Source organism: Zootoca vivipara, chromosome 9 (assembly GCF_965207765.1).
Source record: "Zootoca vivipara chromosome 9, rZooViv2.hap1.1, whole genome shotgun sequence".
Classification (NCBI taxonomy): domain Eukaryota; kingdom Metazoa; phylum Chordata; class Lepidosauria; order Squamata; family Lacertidae; genus Zootoca; species Zootoca vivipara.
The window spans coordinates 41513783-41537270 of NC_142592.1; the positions used below are offsets into that span (position 1 = coordinate 41513783).

The 23488-nt window shown below is 44.5% G+C and overlaps 1 protein-coding gene across 2 annotated transcripts in view; it reads right to left on the reverse strand.

The window, feature by feature from the left end:
• Positions 1–15815: 15815 nt before the first annotated feature.
• TEF (TEF transcription factor, PAR bZIP family member) overlaps positions 15816–23488 on the reverse strand; it is a 29499-nt gene continuing 21826 nt past the window's right edge. Inside the window, exon 5 of one of the 2 annotated variants that reach the window (XM_035127525.3) lies at positions 15816–22633. In XM_035127525.3, the coding sequence (XP_034983416.1) occupies positions 22612–22633 (22 nt within the window). In that variant the 3' untranslated portion in view covers positions 15816–22611. The remainder of the gene's footprint in view (positions 22634–23488) is intronic. The other variant, XM_035127523.3, reaches the window with a different exon arrangement.

Here is a 23488-nt window from a genome sequence, read left to right on the forward strand (position 1 = left end):
CTTCCACCTGGAGTTGGATTGGGTAGCTCCCGCTGATTCTGAATCCTATTGTTCTAGGATTCAGCTCAGTACATAACACCCCTCCCCTCTAAGTTCCAGTCCTGCCCGGGAAGTTGCATTCGTAGTCCCCAAGGTCTGCTGGCCGCCTCCGTGTGCGTTGTGGCCTGGGGTGTTCCTTGGTCAGGGGTTCTGGTTCTGGCTCGTGTTCCGAGGCTGCTGGCTGTGCCAGGGCTGTCTGGTCTGGCGCCACTGAACCACTAGGTTGTAGCTCTGGTTCCGGTGTCCTTCCAGCCTCGGGGCGCCCCTCTGTGCCTACTGCTTCTGCTTCCCCTGCCCACCCCTCTCGCTCTACAGGCCTCACTGCCCTGCTGTCCCCTTGGGACCCCTCTGTCCCGCTCTCCTCCCGGGTTCCTCCTGGGAATCGTCGCCGTAGCTGGTCACAGTGGCGGCGCCAACATTGCCCCCCTTCCGTTAGTACCTCGTACGACACGGGACCGGTCACCTTGGTGACTGTGGCGGGTACCCATGCTGGGCCTGCCCCAAAATTCTTTGCATACACTGGGTCCTGGGCCACAAATGTCCGGGGGTTCCTGCCTTTCCCCACCACTACCTCATCCTGAGCTCTGTCGGGGTGAAGTCGGTCCAGTCTAGTTGCAAGGCGCCGGCCCATTAGTAATTCAGCTGGGCTCCGGCCCGTCGTTGTGCTTGGGGTGCTGTGCTGTGCTAGAAGAAATGCGGCAAGGCGGTATTCCCAGTCCCCTTGTGTCATGCGGTGGAGGCTGTCCTTGGTGGTCCGCACCATGCGCTCCGCTTGGCCATTGGTGGCAGGGTGGAATGGTGCTGAGCGGATGTGGCGGATGGCGTTCTGCGCTGTGAAGGTCTGGAACTCCTCTGACGTGAATGCGGTTCCATTGTCCGAGACGAGGGTGTCAGGGAGCCCGTGGGTCGCAAACAGCTTACGGAGTACCCGGATGGCTGCCGCCGTAGAAGTGGATGGTACCAGTGCGACCTCCAGCCATTTGGTGTAGGAATCCACCACTATGAAGAATGTTTTTCCCTGGAAGGGGCCAGCGAAGTCCACGTGCAAGCGTGACCATGGATGTCGGGCGGACTCCCAGGGCTGGACTGGGGCCCTTGGGGGATCCGGGCGGGATTCTTGGCAGGTCTGGCAGTGTTGGACCCAGGCCTCTATCTCTCTGTCAATCCCCGGCCACCACACATAACTCCTGGCAAGGGCCTTCATCCTCACTACCCCTGGGTGTGTCTCGTGTAGGGCTGTGAGGACCCTTTTGCGGAGGGGCTGGGGAACAACAACCCTGCTTCCCCATAACAGGCACCCCTTGTGGGCCGACAGTTCATGTTTGCGGTTTGTGTAGCCAGCGAATTCTGGCCCGGGGCTGCTGCTGGGCCATCCTCGCCACACCCAGTCCAGGACCCGGGAGATGACCCTATCTTTTGTGGAATGGTGCGCAACTTCTTGTGCCTGAATGGGTCGGTCGGGAAGCAGCTCCAGGGTCATAACCTCTTGCGCAGGCGCTGGGTCGGGGCCTGTTTCTGGTAGTGGTAGCCTGCTGAGGGCGTCTGCGTGGCCCATCGCCTTCCCAGGGCGGTGGATTAGTGCATACTGGTAGCCGGCAAGGAAAATTGACCACCTGAGGACACGTGGAGACAACACTTGGGGGGTCTGCTTCTCAGGGGCAAACAGGCCAAGCAACGGCTTGTGGTCAGTCACTATGGTAAAGGGCCGCCCGTACAAGAAATCATGGAATTTTTTTACGCCCTTCACGATTGCCAGACCCTCCTTGTCAATCTGTGAGTAGTTTCGTTCGGCTGCAGCAAGCGTCTGGGAGAAGTATGCCACCGGCACCTCTCTTCCATCCGGGAGTTGGTGTCCCAGGACAGCGCCGATGCCATAGGGAGAGGCGTCGCATGCCAGCACCACTGGCAGCCTCTCGTCGAAGTGTGCTAAGACCGAGTTCGAGACGAGCAAGTCCTTGACTGCCTGGAATGCGGCCCTTTGTCGCTGGCCCCACACCCAAGGGGCCCTTTTATCTAGGAGTCTGTGTAGGGGCTCCGCTACCGCTGCCTTATGGGGAAGGAAGGCATGGTAAAAGTTCAATAGTCCCAAGAATGACTGAAGTTCGGGCTTGCTCTTGGGCGCTGGGGCCTCACAAATGGCCCGTACCTTGTCACCGGTTGGATGGACCCCTTCTGCGTCCACCTTAAATCCCAGAAAGTCCACCTGCGGCACTCCCAGTAAACACTTTTCCCGCTTCACCTTGAGGCCCGCCGTCTGGAAACGGTGCAGGACGGAGCGGAGGCGGTCCTCAAATTCCTCTGGTGTGGGCCCGGCGATCAGTACATCATCGAAGAAGGGGGTGACGCCAGGAATCCCTTTAAGGAGAGAGTCCATTAGATTCTGGAATATGCCTGGTGCCACGCTAACGCCAAATTGCAGCCGCTTAACTCTGAATGCCCCTCTGTGCGTCACAATCGTCTGAGCCTCTGCTGTGGCTTCGTCCACAGGCAACTGTTGATACGCTTGGGCCAAGTCCAGTTTGCCAAAGATTTTTGACCCAGCCAGGGTGGCGAGGACATGGCTGACCACTGGCACTGGGTATGCATGGGCCGTGAGAGCCTTGTTTATGGTGCATTTGTAGTCTGCACAGATGCGGACCAAACCGTTAGGCTTGACGGGTGTGACAATTGGAGTTTCCCAGGGGGCGTTGGGCACCGGCTCCAGCACTCCTTGCTCCACGAGCCGGTCCAATTCCTCGTCTATGCGGGGTTTCAGGGCGAACGGGACCCGGCGGGCCTTGTGCCTGATGGGTCGTACAGCGGGGTCTAGCTGTAGGGCAATGGGGGGTCCTGTATATCGTCCCAATGCCCCATCGAAAACCCCTGGAAACTCTTTGCATATGGCGTCCACGTCCACTTGTAAGCTAGTGCGGTTCACCCCGGTAACGGCTAGCCCCAGAGGTCCAAACCATGCCAGTCCCAGTAAGCTAACGTAGGGGCCCTTAACTACCAGCAAGTCCAATTGTTGCTTTCGCCCTCGATATTGCACCCTGAAGGTCCCCACCCCCATAGTAGGGACCTTACGTTTCTGGAAGTCCCGGAGGGTGAATGGGGCCGGCCTTAGTTTGGGACCCCCATTAGGGCACAGTTCCCTTAATGTTCGGGCCGAGATTATGGATAGAGTTGAACCCGTGTCCAGCTCCATGCGGCATGGGGCTCCCTCTATCTGTACCTCTATATAAATTTTCTCTGTGCTGGGATGGGGCAACTGGAATACCTGGTAGTCCGTGATCTCCGTCGAGTTGCCTTGGTGCATGGTGCCGTGTGACCTGGGGCTCCTGGGTCGGTCATCTGATGCTTGTCGACGGGTGAGTCGAGCCCGACACACCCGGGCGATGTGTCCCAATTTTCTGCACTGCCTGCACTCTGCGTTGCGGAAACGACAGGTCCTCCTCTCGTGGTTCTCCCCGCAGCTTGCACAGTTCCCTCCTTCTCGTCGAGGCTGCTGTGGTGTGTGTGCTGCTTGAGTGCGCCGCTGTACTCGGTGTACTTCCTCCCTGTCAGATTCGGATTCGTCGGTGAGGTCTTCGTGGTAGACCCTCGGTTGGGATGGCGGGGCCGGTCGTGCCTCTTGCGTTGACCTCTCGGCGGCTTCGGTTGCCAGGGCTTCCTCCAGAGCACTCTGGAACGTGAGGTCTTTTTTGGCGTAGAGGCGTCGTTGCAACATCTCGTCCCTCAGGCCACCGACGAGGCGGTCACGAAGCATGTTCTCCAATTCTGAGAAGTTGCATAACCGGGCGGCTTGGCGGAGGGAGGTCACAAACCCAGTTATGGTTTCCCCCGGGGCTTGCCGCTTTGCGTAGAAGGCATTTCGGCAAGCTACCACCGAGGGCTGTGGTGAGAAGTGCTCCTTCAGCCGTTCCATTATTGTTTTGTAAGAGACGGTAGCGACATCTCTAGGTGCAAGGAGAGCCCGGGCGATTTCAAACGTCTCCTCTCCACAGACGCTGAAGAATGTTGCCCTCTTCATGGCATCGTTGGTGACTTCTTTCGCTTGCAGGAGGAAGTTGAAACGGGCGGCGTACCCTTCCCAGTCTCCTGATGCTGGTTTGAATGGCGAGAAGCTGCTGTCGGTTGCCATTCTGGGTTCCTTGGGTCCTGGAGCTGAAGCCTGGATGCACGGTGTGATGCAGCGGTGCAGCAGGTGGCGGTGCTGCGGTGCAGTGCGTGGTGGCGGTCAGCTCAGCAGGATCCCACCTTCGTCGCCAGTGAAATATACTCGGAGTCAAGAGTGAATTTCATGCTCTTTATTCAGCTCATAGTCATCAAGGAGGAGAAGAGAAGACGAATGGCTCTTTTCGCCAAACCATCTGCTTATATACATTATTTACACAATGGGCCTTGCGTGATTGGCTACTTCAGGGCTACACCTGTGGGCCAATTATATTGTGGATTGACTTCTGCCTGCAGCCTGATTGGCTGCTCCTACAGGCCAATCAGGTAGCAGATTCACTTCTGCCAGCCGCCTGATTGGCTGCTCCAGCAGGCCAATCAGGTTGCGGATTCACTTCCACCTGGAGTTGGATTGGGTAGCTCCCGCTGATTCTGAATCCTATTGTTCTAGGATTCAGCTCAGTACATAACAATATTACATGGCTCTTCATAAATAGAATTAAAGTATATATTAATTTACTGGCTTTCTGTGCAAAATGAAAGTGATTTGGGGCATCCAGTAACGCTCTGGGAAACTATAGGTATTGTTCTGCATGCCAAGCAGTTCTGGGAGTAGAAAGGGCCTCCCTTTTCACTCCAATTGGTAGGGCAGTGAACTCCTTCTCTCCTCTGGGGGACAGATAAGTGGCATGGTTGGTTTCCCGCTGGCCTGGTTTATTTCCTCATTTTTCTAGCACTGGATATCATTTTTATTTGTAGAGAGGGAAATACGGTTTTGAACCTAATTTGTTACGGAGGTCCGTTCTCTGAGGTACCACTTTAGCTAATGGGGCCTCCTGCTGCTGCCGTGCTGCTGCGCTGCGATTTCTGTTCTCATCCTGAGGTAAAGTTCTTAATCTGAGGTACTTTTTCTGGGTTAGCGGAGTCTGTAACCTGACATGTTTGTAACCCGAGGTACATGGTGAGGGTATTCTCCCCCCCCCTCCACATTTTCTTGCCCTGGATGGCATGGGGTGGGGAGTGAAGCAGGAATGGATCTACCTTCCTTCTTTTCCTAGCTCTGGAGGACATTTTGATGGGGTGGAAAGAAGAGGGGAGAGAGTTGGCTTCCCTCTGTTTCTTGTATTTTGATCTAGTGTTGGGGAGGAAGAGGCAAAGGTGATGCCATCCCCACTTGCCTTAAGGCTTGCCTCATTTCTTTTCTGCCCAGAAGGGCATATTTATTTTAATTTTATTGTAGTAATAATAACAACAATAATAATAATATCCTCCAGGCAGCTCAAGGTGCTATACATGGTTCTTTCTGCACGTCATTATATCCTCACAGGTTGGGCTGAGAGAATGGCTGGCTGAAAATTGCCCAGCGAACTTCATCACTGAGTGGGAATTGAAACCTTCATTTCCCATGTCAACCAATCAGTTAGTTGATGCTTTGCTACATAGAAATAAGAGTATTCCCAGTTTTGTGTCAAGCCATGCCATGACAGCCATTTTGCATCATGCCACAGTGCCCTGTGGCAGCCATTTTGTGACTGGTGGCTTCAACATTCTCTCAAAATTCCAAAAATGTTGATGACCGCTGCTTAAGTAGCACAATCAATGAGAATTGCTCCTCAGTCCTAACCCAGCTCCATTTCAGATGCAGTCTGATGTTGCATTGTTAGCAGTTTCCCTTTCCTTGCTATAAAATTGGTCCCTCACAGTTGGAAGCGCTGTCCAGTAAAGGTGCTTCAGTTACATTCATTAGCAGTTTAGCTCAACAATACAATGTTAAAATCACATAGTAGCAACCATGACCCTGGAATGCAAAGCACCTTAGATCTACGAGATTAATGGGTGGTTTAACATAAATCAAGGTATAAAAATAATTTAAAAATCAGGTTCACATGGGGAAGTCACACCCTTGGATGCATTCACGCAATACATTTAAAGCATGTGGCCACAGCTAAGTAGTTAATACTTGCTTTTTTAGTGTTAATGACTCAAAATGTCAGGTACACAGGTAACTCAAAATGTCAGGTAAGAGGTGGTGGCAAAAGAAAAAAGAAAAAGGGAGTTTGTGGCACAAAACTGACTGAGGTTTTGAGAGGATTTTAGGGTTTGTAGCTAATGGCAGGCAGACATTTTCATTATTTATTTGTATTTATATCCTAGGGCAGCTGTTAACAACCTTTTGAAAGCAATCTGACTATAAAAAGGAAGCACACACATTAAAAACACAACAATGGTAATATCAGCAGCATTGAATTAATGCAGTAATTAATGTCCTAATTCAAGAAGGGATGGGATGCAATGATATCCACGTTGTACCTTGAGCCTTGCTACCCTGGATGGCGAGGGATGCAGGTGGCATTGTGGGTTAAACCACAGAGCCTAGGGCTTGCCGATCAGAAGGTCGGCGGTTCGAATCCCCATGATGGGGTGAACTCCCATTGCTCGGTCCCTGCTCCAGCCCACCTAGCAGTTCGAAAGCACGTCAGAGTGTAAGTAGATAAATAGGTACCACTCTGGTGGGAAGGTAAATGGCATTTCCATGCACTGCTCTGGTTTGTCAGAAGCGGCTTAGTCATGCTGTCCACATGACCCAGAAACTGTCTGCAGACAAACACCGGCTCCCTCGGCCAACAGAGCGAGATGAGTGCCGCAACCCCAGAGTTGTCTGTGACTGGACCTAACGGTCAGGTGTACCTTGACCTTTACCTTTACAGCAGGAATGCAGGGGCTGCAGCCTTCAAGATGTTGCTGGACTACAATTCTCATCATTGCTGACCATTGGGCCATGCTGGATGGGGCTGATGGTAGTTGGAGTCCAACAACAGTGGGAAATGCAGTCTCATATAACTAACTTGTTTAGCTCTGCTCTGGTTAGTGCATGAAGGGGTTAAGACCACAGAATAAGCTGTTGTTGCCAGACTTGAGAAGGTCCCAGGCCCTCATATCCGGTGGGCAGTTAGGAAAGTTATTTTGTTTTGTTTGCCTTCTATCTGCTGTTCATTCTCTTCCACCATATGAATCCAACTAGGCAGGATGTATGAGCAGATTGCTCCAAGTCCTGACTGCATGTTCAGAAACTTTTACCATATTTTGCAACCCGGTTTTCTTTGCTGCTGTATGGAAAAACACATGAATATGACTGTTGATGATTTTGTAAGTACACTTCTTTTAAACTTACCAAACTGTGTAGTCTACTCAATACTAATAGGGTAGAAAGGGAAAGTCGCCGTAAGCAACTTAGAATGAGATCTGCTGAGGCTCTCTCTTACCAGAAAGTATTCTACTCCATGTTTGGATAGAATCTGGCATTCTTTTCTTTAAATCAATCATAAACCAACACCAGCATATGGAAAACCACAGGTCCCCATCTCTGCTGCAGAGGAAAGAGATAGCCTTAGAACGATTTTCCTTCTTTTTATAGGGCTACAAGAGCACTTGCGTGATAAATTGGATAAAGGTCCCTTTCACTGCACTTTAAATGAACACACAATACAGAAGAAAAGAGCACTTCAGCTTCTGTGACTTAGTACTGTCAAAACACTCATTTATATAATTTGGGCTAAATTCTGCATGGGAGAGTGCAGAAGAATCTCCTTTGGGGCAGGGAAGTAGATACTTTGCCAATGCAGTTTGCAGTTGTCACCATGGGCGTAGCCAGGGGAGGGGGAAGAGGGGCAGCTGCCCCCCCCCAATCAATAAAAATAAATGAAAACACATAGCTGAGGTTCTGCCCCCCGCCACAAAAAAGGCCTACCCCCCAACAAAAATCCTGGCCATGCCCATGGTTGCTGCTACATATCTCTCGGGGGAAAATATTTTGCTCCCCATGCAGATTGGTTTTGACAAGCCTAGGGCCCTCTTATCCAGACTGGCATTCCCTGGGGTTGCAATCCTTTTCACTTGTGGCACAAAGGCTTTTTTCTATAATTCATTATCCTTGAAACTGCTCAGTCATCCATACTAAACAAACTTGAGAAGAAGTGGACCAGAATGTAGAGTCTTAAGACTCTAGCCTGATCATCCATCATGCTGGTTCAACTGGCATATAAAAGGGAAGAAAAGGTGATTGTTTGCTAATGGGAGGTTTATTTATTTACAATCATTTTTTTACTGCCTTTCAGTTGAAGAAAATAAAAAACCATTCCAAGATAGCTGGTTGCATAGCTTAGGCTGGATTAGTGTCAAAACAGTATGCTTCTCTCTCTCTCTCATTCATTTCATATCAATATAACCTTTCGTTTCTTGTGCAATCCCATCGGGAGGGTTATTTATTTTTAAAGGGACAAGGTCACGGCACTTGCTATGCTGCAACATCGCCATCTGGTGGCGAGCCATTAGAAAAGCAGAACGTTTCTTAACCAAATTAGAAGACTGGACAAGGGGTAAGATGAACGTGATGAGGGCACATGTATAAATGTGGGGGGACCTGCATGCAGAGAGGGATGATGAATCCTACCTCCCCTGATTTCCCTGCACTCCTTTGCCCCACTGTCAGGCCTTGGTCAGGATCTAACAAGGCCTCATGTGAAGAGCCCAATGCAGGGGCAAGCAGCCAAGGTTTCTTCTTCTAATATATGGTTGAAAAGATGAGGCAAGGAGAGAGATTGCATGGTTACTTGGTAAATTGTTCAGACTAAGAATCTCAGTTGGACGCAAGGGCTAGAAAAGTGAATAGAGAACAGAGAGGGTCAAAGCAGAGCAGAAGACAACGAAATCCAAACCCCTTCTCTCAAAATCAGAAGGGATGGAAGTTGTTCAGTAACCCTGAACTTCGCTGGCCCCATTGGTGAGGGAAGCTGCTTTCAGGTCAAACAGTCTTGCTGACTGTGCTCTCCTCTCCCAAAGCAAAGTTCAAAACCAGAAAATCAGTGTTGCCTCCAGCATTGTAACTCCAAGTTTATCCCAGGTAAACCATACATAAGGTCACCTATTGCAATGCCTGGAGTACTGCCAGTACTTTTACTCTAAAGCCTTACTACTTCCAGCTGCCCACTCACTTCCACCAATCTTAGCTCTTTCTGTGTCACTCCCCCTTTTGCAGAAGATAGTTCAGATGCACACATTTTTTTTATTCAAACAACCACTACTTAGATCTCTCTCTCTCTCTCTCTCTCTCTCTCTCTCTCTCTCTCTCTCTCTCTCTCTCTCTCATATCTCCCAATGAGGCAGCATTTTTTTAAAAAAAAAATCCTTCCAATTTTAGGAAGGCAGAAAATAACAAAGCACTAAACATTCCAAGATGTGAGGTACAAACCCTTAAATACTACATGGAAGTCTCCCAACAGACTCGTGGAGGGACACCGCATACCGGTAGTACCAGAATAACTGGGAAACAGCAAAGATGGGGCAGGTGAGATGTATATCCACCAAAAAAGAGATTTGACAGGTGAGATGCAAAAAAAAAAAATGAAACATGTTGCACACAGATAATAGGCAACTGCTCCTTTCCAGAATCCAAAAGTTCTGAAGCACATCCTCTGGAATACATTTTCTCATCACACAATTAAATTTTAATGAAACTCTTTTATTCCTTGCATCAATTCCAGCCTGCCCACACCTTTAAGATTAGCACAAAGGAAGTCATTCTCACCTGCCTGACACCGAGAGCAATTAAACTGATGAGTATAAAAGGGCATTCTCTGTATTGTCACCATAGCTCTTTACCAGCTGGGCTCCTTCAGACAACAACATTTCAGGACTTTAGGAAAGGGTTGAAAACTTACCTGTTCACACTGGCCTTTCCTTGAATCTATTTTTTTCTTGCTGAAGTTGATTTTGGCTATATATGTGTGATGGGTGTGGGTGTGGGTGAATGTTTATTGCTAATGTCTGTAATTTTTTTTGATGATATTGTATTTGTATTGTTTAACAGAAGCCACCTTAACAGGGTTTGATTCTTAAAGCCAGCATACAAATAGATCAAATATATAAACACAATTTAAATAAAACTATTTGGTTTGGAAAGTCCGATGCTGTAAAGAAAAATATTGCATAGGAACCTGGAATGTAAGAACCATGAATAGAGGTAAGCTGGATGTGGTCAAAAATGAGATGACAAGAATAAATATCGACATCCTGGGCATCAGTGAACTAAAATGGAAGGGAATGGGCGAATTCAGTTCGGGTGACTATCATATCTACTACTGTGGGCAAGAATCCTGTAGCAGAAATGGAGTGGCCCTCATAGTCAACAAAAGAGTGGCAAAAGCTGTAATGGGATGCAATCTCAAAAATGACAGAATGATCTCGATACGAATCCAAGGCAGACCTTTTAACATCACAGTAATCCAAGTTTATGCACCAACTACTGGTGCTGAAGAAAGTGAAATTGACCAATTCTATGAAGACCTACAACAACTTCTAGAAATGACACCAAAGAAGGATGTTCTTCTCATTACAGGGGATTGGAATGCTAAAGTAGGGAATCAAGAGATAAAAGGAACAACTGGCAAGTTTGGCCTTGGAGTTCAAAATGAAGCAGGGCAAAGGCTAATAGAGTTCTGTCAAGAGAACAAGCTGGTCATCACAAACACTCTCTTCCAACAACACAAGAGACGACTCTACACATGGATATCACCAAATGGGCAGCATCGAAATCAGATTGATTATATTCTCTGCAGCCAAAGATGGAGAAGCTCTATACAGTCAGCAAAAACAAGACCTGGAGCTGATTGTAACTCAGATCATCAGCTTCTTATAGCAAAATTCCAGCTTAAACTGAAGAAAGTAGGAAAAACCACTGGGCCAGTAAGATACAATCTGAATCAAATCCCTTATGAATACACAGTGGAAGTGAGGAACAGGTTTAAGGATTTAGATTTGGTGGACAGAGTGCCTGAAGAACTATGGATGGAGGCTCGTAACATTATACAGGAGGCAGCAATGAAAACCATCCCAAGGAAAAGGAAATGCAAGAAAGCAAAATGGCTGTCCAACGAGGCCTTACAAATAGCGGAGGAGAGGAGGCAAGCAAAATGCAAGGGAGATAGGGAAAGATACAGGAAACTGAATGCAGATTTCCAAAAAACAGCAAGGAGAGACAAGAGGGTCTTCTTAAATGAGCAATGCAAAGAAATAGAGGAAAACAATAGAATGGGGAAAACCAGAGATCTGTTCAAGAAAATTGGTGATATGAAAGGAACATTTCGTACAAAGATTACCATAATCAAGGACAAAAGTGGTAAGGACCTAACAGAAGCAGAAGACATCAAGAAGAGGTGGCAAGAATACACAGAGGAATTATACCAGAAAGATATGGAGGTCTCATACACCCCAGGTAGTGTGGTTGCTGACCTTGAGCCAGACATCTTGGAGAGTGAAGTCAAATGGGCCTTAGAAAGCATTGCTAATAACAAGGCCAGTGGAAGTGATGATATTCCAGCTGAACTATTTAAAATTTTAAAAGATGATGCTGTTAAGGTGCTACACCCAATATGCCAGCAAGTTTGGAAAACTCAGCAATGGCCAGAGGATTGGAAAAGATCAGTCTACATCCCAATTCCAAAGAAGGGCAGTGCCAAAGAATGCTCTAACTACCGCACAATTGCGCTCATTTCACACGCTAGCAAGGTTATGCTTAAAATTCTACAAGGCAGGCTTAGGCAGTATGTGGACCGAGAACTCCCAGAAGTGCAAGCTGGATTTCGAAAGGGCAGAGGAACCAGAGACCAAATAGCAAACATGCGCTGGATTATGGAGAAAGCTAGAGAGTTCCAGAAAAACGTCTACTTCTGCTTCATTGACTATGCAAAAGCCTTTGACTGTGTCGACCACAGCAAACTATGGCAAGTTCTTAAAGAAATGGGAGTGCCTGATCACCTCATCTGTCTCCTGAGAAATCTCTATGTGGGACAAGAAGCTACAGTTAGAACTGGATATGGAACAACTGATTGGTTCAAAATTGGGAAAGGAGTACGACAAGGTTGTATATTGTCTCCCTGCTTATTTAACTTATATGCAGAATTCATCATGCGAAAGGCTGGACTAGATGAATCCCAAGCCGGAATTAAGATTGCCGGAAGAAATATCAACAACCTCAGATATGCAGATGACACAACCTTGATGGCAGAAAGCGAGGAGGAATTAAAGAACCTTTTAATGAGGGTGAAAGAGGAGAGCGCAAAATATGGTCTGAAGCTCAACATCAAAAAAACCAAGATCATGGCCACTGGTCCCATCACCTCCTGGCAAATAGAAGGGGAAGAAATGGAGGCAGTGAGAGATTTTACTTTCTTGGGCTCCTTGATCACTGCAGATGGTGACAGCAGTCACGAAATTAAAAGACGCCTGCTTCTTGGGAGAAAAGCAATGACAAACCTAGACAGCATCTTAAAAAGCAGAGACATCACTTTGCCGACAAAGGTCCGTATAGTTAAAGCTATGGTTTTCCCAGTAGTGATGTATGGAAGTGAGAGCTGGACCATAAAGAAGGCTGATCGTCGAAGAATTGATGCTTTTGAATTATGGTGCTGGAGGAGACTCTTGAGAGTCCCATGGACTGCTAGAAGATCAAACCTATCCATTCTTAAGGAAATCAGCCCTGAGTGCTCCCTGGAAGGACAGATCGTGAAGCTGAGGCTCCAATACTTTGGCCACCTCATGAGAAGAGAAGAATCCTTGGAAAAGACCCTGATGTTGGGAAAGATTGAGGGCACTAGGAGAAGGGGACGACAGAGGACAAGATGGTTGGACAGTGTTCTCGAAGCTACGAACATGAGTTTGACCAAACTGCGGGAGGCAGTGCAAGACAGGAGTGCCTGGCGTGCTATGGTCCATGGGGTCACGAAGAGTCGGACACGACTAAACGACTAAACAACAACAACAAATTTGGTTTGGAGGAAGGGCCAGTGGTATGACTGGGGTTGATGTAGAAGATAGCTCCTTCAGTTGCAAGGGGACAACTGTGAAGAGCTGAAATGTATCACCATGGTGTCTCATTACAACCAAATGTCAGATGAAAGAAAGTGGAGGTTGGAGAAAGACAATAGTTTAAAAGCTGGAAGTGGTTGTAGAAATTGTTTCTAAGAAAGATATTTCATTGAGTCCATTTTTGCCTCTTATCAAGCAGGTTTTTGCAACCAATACAAAATCCTGAAAAACCCATTTAAGCAGAGGCAAAAGGAGGATAGTGTGTGTCTATCCACACATGCGCGCGCGCGCACACCCACCCACCCACCCACCCACCCACCCACCCACCCACACAACACAACAGGCAGCAATCTATCTTTCAAACCACCTTCAATTCTTTGAAAAAAGCATTTTTAAATCTGACCCAAGATAGCCCCATTTCCGCAAAGGTCCCTTTTGAAACATTTAGCACTCTCTGTTGTCGGAAAGGAGACAGTCTAACCCAGTTCTTGTGGATGATGTGCAAGTCATCAAAATCAATGGACGTAATTCCAAGGATTTCAATTTATCCACTCAAGAGTTTGACCAACCTTGGATATCACCAGTTTTTTTAGTGAATAATTTTTAGTAATTCTAGTTTTTTGAGGCATAGCACTGCCTCAAAAAACTAGGAACTTTTTCTCCCCCCCCCCAAGTCCCAAAGATTTCTACACTGTCATTTAAAAGCCATATTTAGCTCAAGTTGCATGAAGATAGCCAAGTTTGAACTTTTCTTGTCTTTCTTCCACCTCCATATCCAAACCCCATTTGTCAAAAACAAAAATCCTAGAACATTTGTGATCAATAGTTGCTATCCTAATGCCAAACACTACCACAAAACTCCTACTGCCCATCAGCATTCAGAGGGCAAGAGGCAGGTATTCTGCAATGGGGGGGGGGCAGTCTAGGTATCATGTTGTGCAAACTCTGTTCAAGCTAGCAAGTGGGGGATTTTTTTGTCTCTTTGTTCATGATTGCCACATCTTCTTACCCATGGGTAGGCAAACTAAGGCCTGGGAGTCAGATCCGGCCCAATCGCCTTCTAAATCCAGCCTACGGACGGTCCAGGAATAAGCATGTTTTTACATGAGTAGAATGTGTCCTTTTATTTAAAATTTATCTCTGGGTTATTTGTGGGGCATAGGAATTCATTCACACACACACCCCAATATAGTCTGGTCCCCCACAAGGTCTGCGGGACAGTGGACTGGCCCCCTGGTGAAAAAGTTTGCTGACCCCTGTTCTTACCCTACTGGAAACTGACTTCATTGCTAAGGAAGCAGTAAGTGACATGTGGCATGACTAGCTCCAGTAGGCAATTTAATGTTCTCTCTTTCCATCTGCATAGGATGTAATTTGACTTGCATGATTGGCATCTAACTTCGGTACTTATGCTCTAGGGAAAGCTTTTAGTACTTTTTTAAGCAACCCTTTCTGGTGCTTAAGAATACTAATTTACTATTGATTCGTGGTGCTTCCACAATAGATCTTCCATCCATAGATTCTTCACAGCATAAAGGTAAAGGTAAAGGGACCCCTGACCATTAGGTCCAGTCGTGACCGACTCTGGGGTTGCGCGCTCATCTCGCATTATTGGCCGAGGGAGCCGGCGTATAGCTTCCAGGTCATGTGGCCAGCATGACAAAGCCACTTCTGGCAAACCAGAGCAGCACATGGAAACGCCGTTTACCTTCCCGCTGTAGCGGTACCTATTTATCTACTTGCATTTTGACGTGCTTTCGAACTGCTAGGTTGGCAGGAGCTGGGACCAAGCAACGGGAGCTCACCCCGTCGCAGGGATTCGAACCGCCGACCTTCTGATCAGCAAGCCCTAGGCTCAGTGGTTTAACCACTTTAATATTAATAATATTAATAGTAATATTAATTTACTATTGATTCGTGGTGCTTCCACAATAGATCTTCCATCCATAGATTCTTCACAGCATATGAAGTTTTAATTCCCACAAGAGGTTCCATCCCCACTCCCCTTTTAAGGCGGTTCTAGTACTGTATAAGGGAACAGATAATTTTTTTGCCTTTTGTTTCAAGATTTTCAACAATAGCCTGTGGGAGACCATTTGTGAAATAGGTAGTGTTTCCATAAACATTAGGAGTGTTAAGTGCTTCAGGAGGGATTACTCAGGATGCGATGTCCTGCTTCCTACTGCCCACACACATTTTAAGAAGCGCAGTACATAGCACTTGCTTTTCTTTCTCAGGAGAAGCAACCCTGTTCAGCTTTATTGTGCTCCACAGATATTGGCTGTAGTTGTGGCAAGCTGGGCGGCTGCTGCTGCTTCTCTTCTGGGCGCTGGAGTGGTGGGGACTAGGGCTGGAGCCGGGTTTTCCCCTCTCACTCCTGCAGCCTCCTGCCTTAATAGACTACATTACAAAACAACACTTTTATATGCACTGGGAAAGAAAAGAAAGAAGTTTGACTCCCTTTATTGTGATATTTGTTTTAATACAGTGATCTGGAATATCTCTGAGGTATTCCTGTATTTCTGATACACTCACAAGGTAAAAACTTGAGGAGAAATAAATATAAATAAAATAAACTTTTGTGTTCATTCATGGCCTGGGCAAGCTTGTAAATATAGGAAGCAAGAGTACAGCCTGACTTCTGCAAGTGATTATTGACACCAACTCAGACAGACATCAGACACAGCTGAAGGCTCTGCACTACTTCTTTATGTTCTGGTGACAGTTTGCAAACAATATACTGCAGTGACTATACCTTGAACTTAGTAGAATATACACTTTATTTATTTTTAAGAGGGGAGAAATCCAACATTTCAATACAGTCAAAACTTTACATTTTTAAAACAAAACCATTCTTTTTAAAAAGACACTTAGCAGAGAGACTTTAACATACCCAGACAATCCAGCTCAGGCTTCCACAATCAAAGAGCTCATATGCTTAATTCTATCATTTAGAAAGTGTCATAAAAATGAATACCAGGTAGGCTTTGAGTATGAACATGTGTTTTTTTTCTTACCAGGATTATCATTTTTAAGTCCTTTCGATAGTCTTATTCATTTGCGTATGGGGGGGGGTAGGGATAGAGACATTTTTACATTCACTCAGTACATACTGGAACGCATCAAAGAGAAATGCAAATGTTATACAGCAAAAATAAAGAGTAGTTTTGACCAAAAAAGGTCGCATTTTATATTGCAGTCACATTTCCCCGTTTAATGACAAATGGAGCTAAACACTTACCTGCTGCTCCAAATGAACAGAAGGGACTAAAGACAATGAAACTCCTGAGTAGTTAATCTAATTATGGAAAAATAACATAGCTACGCTGCAGGATTATCTGAGAACATATTTTTAAAGGAACACCGTATCCAGCTATTTTATAAGCAGATAAAGCAGGGAGCCCCAAACTAAGGCCCGGGGGCCAGATGCGGCCCAATCACCTTCTAAATCCGGCCCACGGAAGGTCCGGGAATCAGCATGTTTTTACATGAATAGAATGTGTCCTTTTATTTAAAATGCATCTCTGGGTTATTTATGGGGCATAGGAATTCGTTCATCCCCCCCCCCCAAATATAGTGCGCCCCCCCACAAGGTCTGAGGGACAGTGGTCCGGCCCCCTGCTGAAAAAGTTTGCTGACCCGAGATAAAGTTTTCCATGCCAATGATAATGGAGTTTTAACAGCAGAAATAGTGTCACTAAGCTGGAGAAACGCTAAGGGAAGTACGTTGCATGCACCAGATCCCAATGTAGAATACTGACAAAAAAACTATTTCCAAATTCATCTACCAGTTTTTTATGGCTAAACTACCATAAACCTAATGTATAGTGTGCTGAATGACAATTCACACCAGACTGGTGCAAAGAGCACATATGAACACAACATTCAGAGTAGTTTGCATTTCTGAAATCATCATGTGCTTTTTGCCAACAGGAATTAATGCATGAAGATACTGCTAGCTGGCAAGATAGGCTTGCCTCCAAATAAAACCAGCTGAGTATGATTATGAATAAACTCAGTGACCACAGAAATACCTCCCATGCCAATTCTCAGTGTCTCTGCTTTTTGTGGTTTATTAAACATTTTGTAAACAGAAAGTATCACAAACCAAAGCTCTACAATAATTAAATTTTGCTTGATTTCTGCATTTTCTAAGAAACAAAATCCTCAAACCATGCTACATTAAAATATCTTAATTTGCAGAGGTTACAATGAAAGCACTTATTACTCCATGAGGACTGAGATTAATATTAAAGTGTATTTACATATTTTGTTGTACAAAATACAGTATTCCAATAATCATGTTATTACCGTGTTTCAGACACAAATGGAAAAACACTACACTTCTGCTATTCTGGACCCAACTTAACACCTTGCCAACTGATGCTTCAAAGCACAAGTTACCAGTAATTGTTATCCTAGTTCAGCAAAACAATACAAAGAACACCTCAGCCTCAGTTTTGTATTAGGAGGCTGCCTTGCTGATTAATTCAGATAAAGTTCACAAGAAAGCACTACTAGGAACCACAAGTAAGAACCATGTGCATTAATGGAGCAGTGGGAGGTTATGGGGGGGGGAGATATATTATTAAGAGTCTGAAAAACAGAATTATTACATTCCCTCCTCAGCCTCACATTCTTTTCATTATAATTAGATAGTACAAGTTCACCAGAAATATAATCAAGTTGACAAGCTTTCACATCAAAAGCAATTCTCATTATAAATTAACTCAAATGAAGAGAATTACTGTAGTATCTAAAGTTCACAATGAGAATGACTTTGAACTCAGCAATGCCTTGTCTCTTACAATGTTAAATCTTCCTTGCTTGGCACCATTCAGCCCAGGAGAGCATAAACTTGTGTTGTTTTCATAAGAAAGTTGTTTAGCAAGGTGGGGGACATACCAGGCATTGCCATTGTGAGGGAATGTAGTTGCCATTCACTTAAGTATTTTTATAGTTTCTGTGGCAAATCTGAGAAAAGCAGATGTAATATATAGAGTATGTTTTGGAGCCACAGGGGGAAAAGAGAGGGTTTTATTCAGACTACACCCATTGAAATTACTGGACCTAATTTAAGTCAGGTTCATTAGTTTCCATGGATCTACTTTGAGTAAAACGTAGTTGCATACCATCCAGTGAATTCTTCCCTGCTTCTCAGCTTAATGAGATCTGCATACCAGTGAATTCAATGCTGGCTCAGAAATCAGCCTTGCCTTATTTCGTTAATGAAAAAAGGACAAAAGTGTTTTTTTAAAGCGGAAAACTGTGTGTGCATTGTTGTAGTTGCCATCCTATCAGTGTCACACACAGTGGCGGAGCATATGCCCGCGCTAACCAGGGTGGGCGTGCTCCCGAGGGGGCGGGGCGCAGAGGGTGCCCTCCCAGGTGCACGCTAGGTGAATGCACCCTGCAGCTGGGGGCGGAGGGAGCCCCAGGTGTCTTCACTGAGGGGGGTGACATTCAGTGTGCTGCCCATTGCAACTCCCAAGCCTCTCCCAAGTTGTCAAAACAAAGGAAGAAGAAGGGGGGAATGCCACCGGCAAAGGGTAGGATTGGGAGTCACGGGTGGGCGGCACACCGAATGTCACCCCCCTCAGCGAAGACACCTGGGGTGAACCGCTCCCCCTCACCCCCTTCCTCCGCCCCTGGCCACATGCACACCTGGCTTTGGCTGCAAACTTGCGAAACAGTTTTTTTATTTTGTTTGTTTTTAAAGAGCATGCTTGAACAAGATAAAGCTTCTTCCAAACAAATCTCACTGCTCTATACAGGTCACACCTGTCTTCTCTCTGTAACTGGTTTTCAAACTGAAAAAGGGACAGTAATCAGTTAAGAATTTTCAATTTGCCAGCATTAGCGCTGCTATGCACATTGCACAGAGGCAAACCTCAGATCTGTCACAGACCGTGTGCTCCATAGTGAGGTGCAGTTAATCAAGGCTGCCTGGAGTTGTGCCCGTAGATGCCTGAGGCTCCAGCATTGCAGGTGAAGCCAAGCAGGTGTCAACCTGATCAATTATTTGGATGGGAGACTTTTGGGGGCAACCCAGCTAGATGGGTGGGGTATAAATAATAAAATTATTCTAATTATTATTATATGTACGCAGGATATAAAATTATATTTTAAGTGAGTCTGTATTATGTATGTTTGCAAACACATGGTTATCACACTCACAACATTTAGGTGAGCATTTAAAAAGGCAGATCTAAAAGGGTGCACACATGAAATACATGAAGTAGCTATTTAGCTGAAAGGTATATGAATACTAGTGAACTCTTTACAATTTTTTCCAGGAAAGCAGAGGTGCATATACAAAAAGATCGATAATGCACCTTTTTTTTCCTTAGCAAAGGTTCAGATTTGTAAGATTTCTGTTACTCTAGAAGTTGAAACAATTCAGTTTTGTATAGCTGCCTTTATTGGGTGAATCAGCCTCAACATGAGAATCTGTGTTAAAACATCCCCAATTTCTGTGGGTTTTCTGTGTTTTTGGGGTGGGGGTAGAAAAAAAATTGAACTCGATGCTTATGGCCCAGAGGTGTTTAGGAATTCTGTAAAAAACAACACCATAGAGATTCTAGTATGTCTTAACTACTCAAAATATATTTGCTCTTAACAATTTTACAGTATCTCTGTAAGCTTTAGCTGCTGGTTCTCTTTAACTGCACCTGTTATATTGATACCTGACAGAAGGACGGCCCACTAGGGAGTACTAGAAGCAAGCTCTACATCTAGAATACTTGGTTATTCGGCACAATACAGCACAGCACAGCACAGAAAGGGAAAGTGCCAATGAATATATTTTTTAAAAACCCACCCGCAAAGACATTGGGAATTTAATAGTTATACAAAACAGCAACCAAGATTAATATCATAGGTTTAATATAAAAACTTATAAAGGCTTCAGTACCCACAGCACTAAGTATATGCCTCCATTACTTCCTGAATGAATGATACAAAAGTAATGAATAAGGGGAAACTCCACCAAAATTCCACATGAAACCTGCACAGAGATTGATCACAAAGAACCACAAATTATGCCTTAAACCTAAATCATTGCTCTAGTTGCAAAGTAGAAATCTCACATGACTATTAAATAATGATTAAAAACCAATAAACAGAGGTTAAATGCCTATGCTAAGCCTGTACAATGAAATGAAATCTTTAAGAAAAGGAAGATCAACTTCTAAATTATTATTTAAATACAAATTATTTATTCAATTAATTTAATCTATGGATGAAATTCAGTTAGAGGGGATATTCTATTTCAATCTCTCTCAAGGGGATGATCATGTACATTAAGATTACCATAACAAAATTCTCTATTATATGGATTATTTGCTTTTGAAGATTTTCTTTCTTCTCTACAATATTTATTAAAAAATTAAAAGTTGTTAACCCTTGAATCTTCAGTGGCATGTTGATAGTAACTGGGTATCCATAAAGAGATTACTGTTCCCCTCAAGGTCTGTAATCCTACAGATCACACTCTGGTCATTCCATTATATAATTAAATAGCAGTATGTAGAAGTGTATGCATACTTACAGCAGGCATCCTGCACTATTTCTTTGGACAAATTAATGTTAAACGTTAGTGCAAATTAAGAACATTATTCTCTACTGTTATCACTATAAATTGGTTACCAAGATGAAGGTGGAAGACCTGGTTATGCTAATGATATATTATCTACCTCCCATACCAAAGAAATAATCCATGAACATGGAACATTTTTTGATTCTTATTAATTTGTGACTCCATGCACATATTATATGTTTTCTGTTTATGAATTTTGAAACAGTATAATGTTATAAAAATATTGTCAGCATTGAACTGCAGGCACAATAGTGCCCTTGAGGTCTTCTCATGGTTCTGCCAGGCCAAATAAGCCCCTCTTACTTCCTGCCCTTTTGATGAGCTGGCAAGGGGGGAACGCATAGAGCTGAATGAGGAGATTGGAAGAATGATGCTTCTTTCCACTTTCTCTTTTAGCTCCATGTCCTTTTCAAGGCCCAGATTAATTCTTCTTTCTGTGGGGAGGCTGATCTGGCTGAGGGAAGTGGCCAGAAGGGATGGTGCACTTGTCCAAAATTCCAAATGTGCCCACAAGCCTTAAAAGGTTGGCAACCTCTGTGCTATGCTTTCCTAATCAACTGATGGAAGCCTGCTAACCCAGTCATTAGTCCTATGACAAATGGGTGTGGGTTTTATCCAGTTTTGCAATATATCTATTCTTGACACATTTCATGTAGATTGTAGATCACGTTCAGGGTGTAACTTCTACAGAATTGAAATACCCTATTTCCACAAGCCACTGTGCTGTCCCTAGGGTCTATACAACAGGTTCTGCTACCACATAGGCATGTATCTGATAGGATATTCCAACTGTGCGATGTCTGATGCTTCAGATTTATGAGTCCAATGCTCATCATACTATGTACAGGCACTCAAGTGAAATTCAGAAATATTTAAGGGAAAAATAGTAGGGGAAAACAGCATAAACGTTGCTTATTTTATTTCTAACACGTACAGGACCAGGTAGAAGAAATGAAAATCAGCAATTATTGCGGCATTATTCAGTTGGGGCAATCAGAAGGCCACACTAATTTTGATAAGAGACTTGGGGCAATTTATTCAGCAAGAGAAAGTAAACTACTGTACATGTTGAACTTGCATCTTCTAGAAGATAGGCAACAGCAGATAAAATGAGTAACTGACTTACCCTACTTTCGCAACCTGTCCTTTTATTATACTCCCTCTTCATTACACATCTATGTTTATGAAAGTAAGGAAATAGAAATCTCTTAGAATTATTACAAGTAGATTGTGAAAATGCATCAGCATGCCATCACAATCATTCTATTGTCAGAATCAGCAAGCTGAAGAAAAAGTGCTAATTTCAGAAAGTGAGTGTCAGCTTTAATCAGCCGAGAAAATAAGGTGCATCTAATGTGCTAGCATTTGTTAAGATATAGTGCATCTTGGGGTACGTGTTATTTCCCATTACTTCTATTTTAATTGATATGTTGGTTGAATATTGCACCAAAACATATTTATTTTTAATCTGTTTTCCACATATATATGCTGTTTCTGTTCCAATAGTACAAGATACAATAGATTAACAGAATTTAGCTGCAATATTGATATCCATTCTAAAGCAAAGAACAGATATGAAAAAGAAACACAGAAGGAAATCTTGAATATTTATAGTTATATTCCCTTAATACTTGCCCCTTCCTCCCAATAAAGGATCACCACTAATTATTCAAACTGAACTCAAGGACACGAGCACCAAGTGTCATTGAAAAGAGTTAATAACTGTACTGCATGTTGTGGGTACAAGGAAAAATAGCAGTACAACAAGAAATGTATCCTTAGAGACCTTGGTCTTTTCATCATGCTCAGCCCTTGGGTAGTTCAGAGGGAGGTACTTGCAGGCAAGCAGGGTCATCATCAGTTGTGGAACACCTCACATCTTTCACTATTCATTCTGATGGCAGGTGGTTTCATGTGTAGTTTTTAGTTTCTTTGTGATTTTAAGAGTCTTTAAAGTTGCATCACTCGGAATCGGATAAGTCACTTTAAACAAAGCAAAGCAAGAATATGACTATTTATAAAACAGCATATTTTTACATTCACTCTCAGGGATGTTACCAATTCCCCATTATAAAGGAAACAGACTACTTGGGGAGCATTACACTAGCACTGACAGTAAAAACCACTCCGCTGAGTCTAAGGTATCACGAAAGGGAACAACAATCCTACGAAATTTATTTTAACTGCACAAAATTAAACTGCTTCCCATTTCTATCAATGAGCCATGGTAGAGCTTGTCGAACTGTTGATCCATACCCAATACCTGGTGTTTTTTAACACCACTAACGTGACCTCCCTTTAAAAAGTGGGTGGGTGGGCACTGGCTGCAGCACATCTAGATTATATTGTCCTAAAACAGCAGCAATGTACCACACAATGCCTTTAAGAAAACCCTTCATTCTGCCTGAAAGCTAGTTCAGCATTCAGGCATTTTTATCTCCTTGATCATTAAGAAAGTATATTACATGCTGAAAATTTTTGCTACAAGGGGATGTGTGCACCTGAACTGGCTCTGGTAAAATTCAAGGTACCCATTTACTTCTGTATTACTGATATTCTTATGTATCCTTGCAACCAATGGCCTTGAAGAAGGTCTCTAGTATTACACCAATGTATGCTGCTTTAGCTGGAGGAGGTTATTATTAGCAGCTATGGGGAAAGCCTTGTGTGTTCTTTTCAAGATAAGCACTAAAATATGCTTGAGACACAAGGCATGCAGCTGTCAGGGAAACCATATGCAAGGCAACCCAAAAGAATGAATAAATTAAATAGCTTGCAGCAAGGTAATGTGCCCCACCCACCTCTTATATTGGCCAGGAGGTCAGAACCAACAATGTA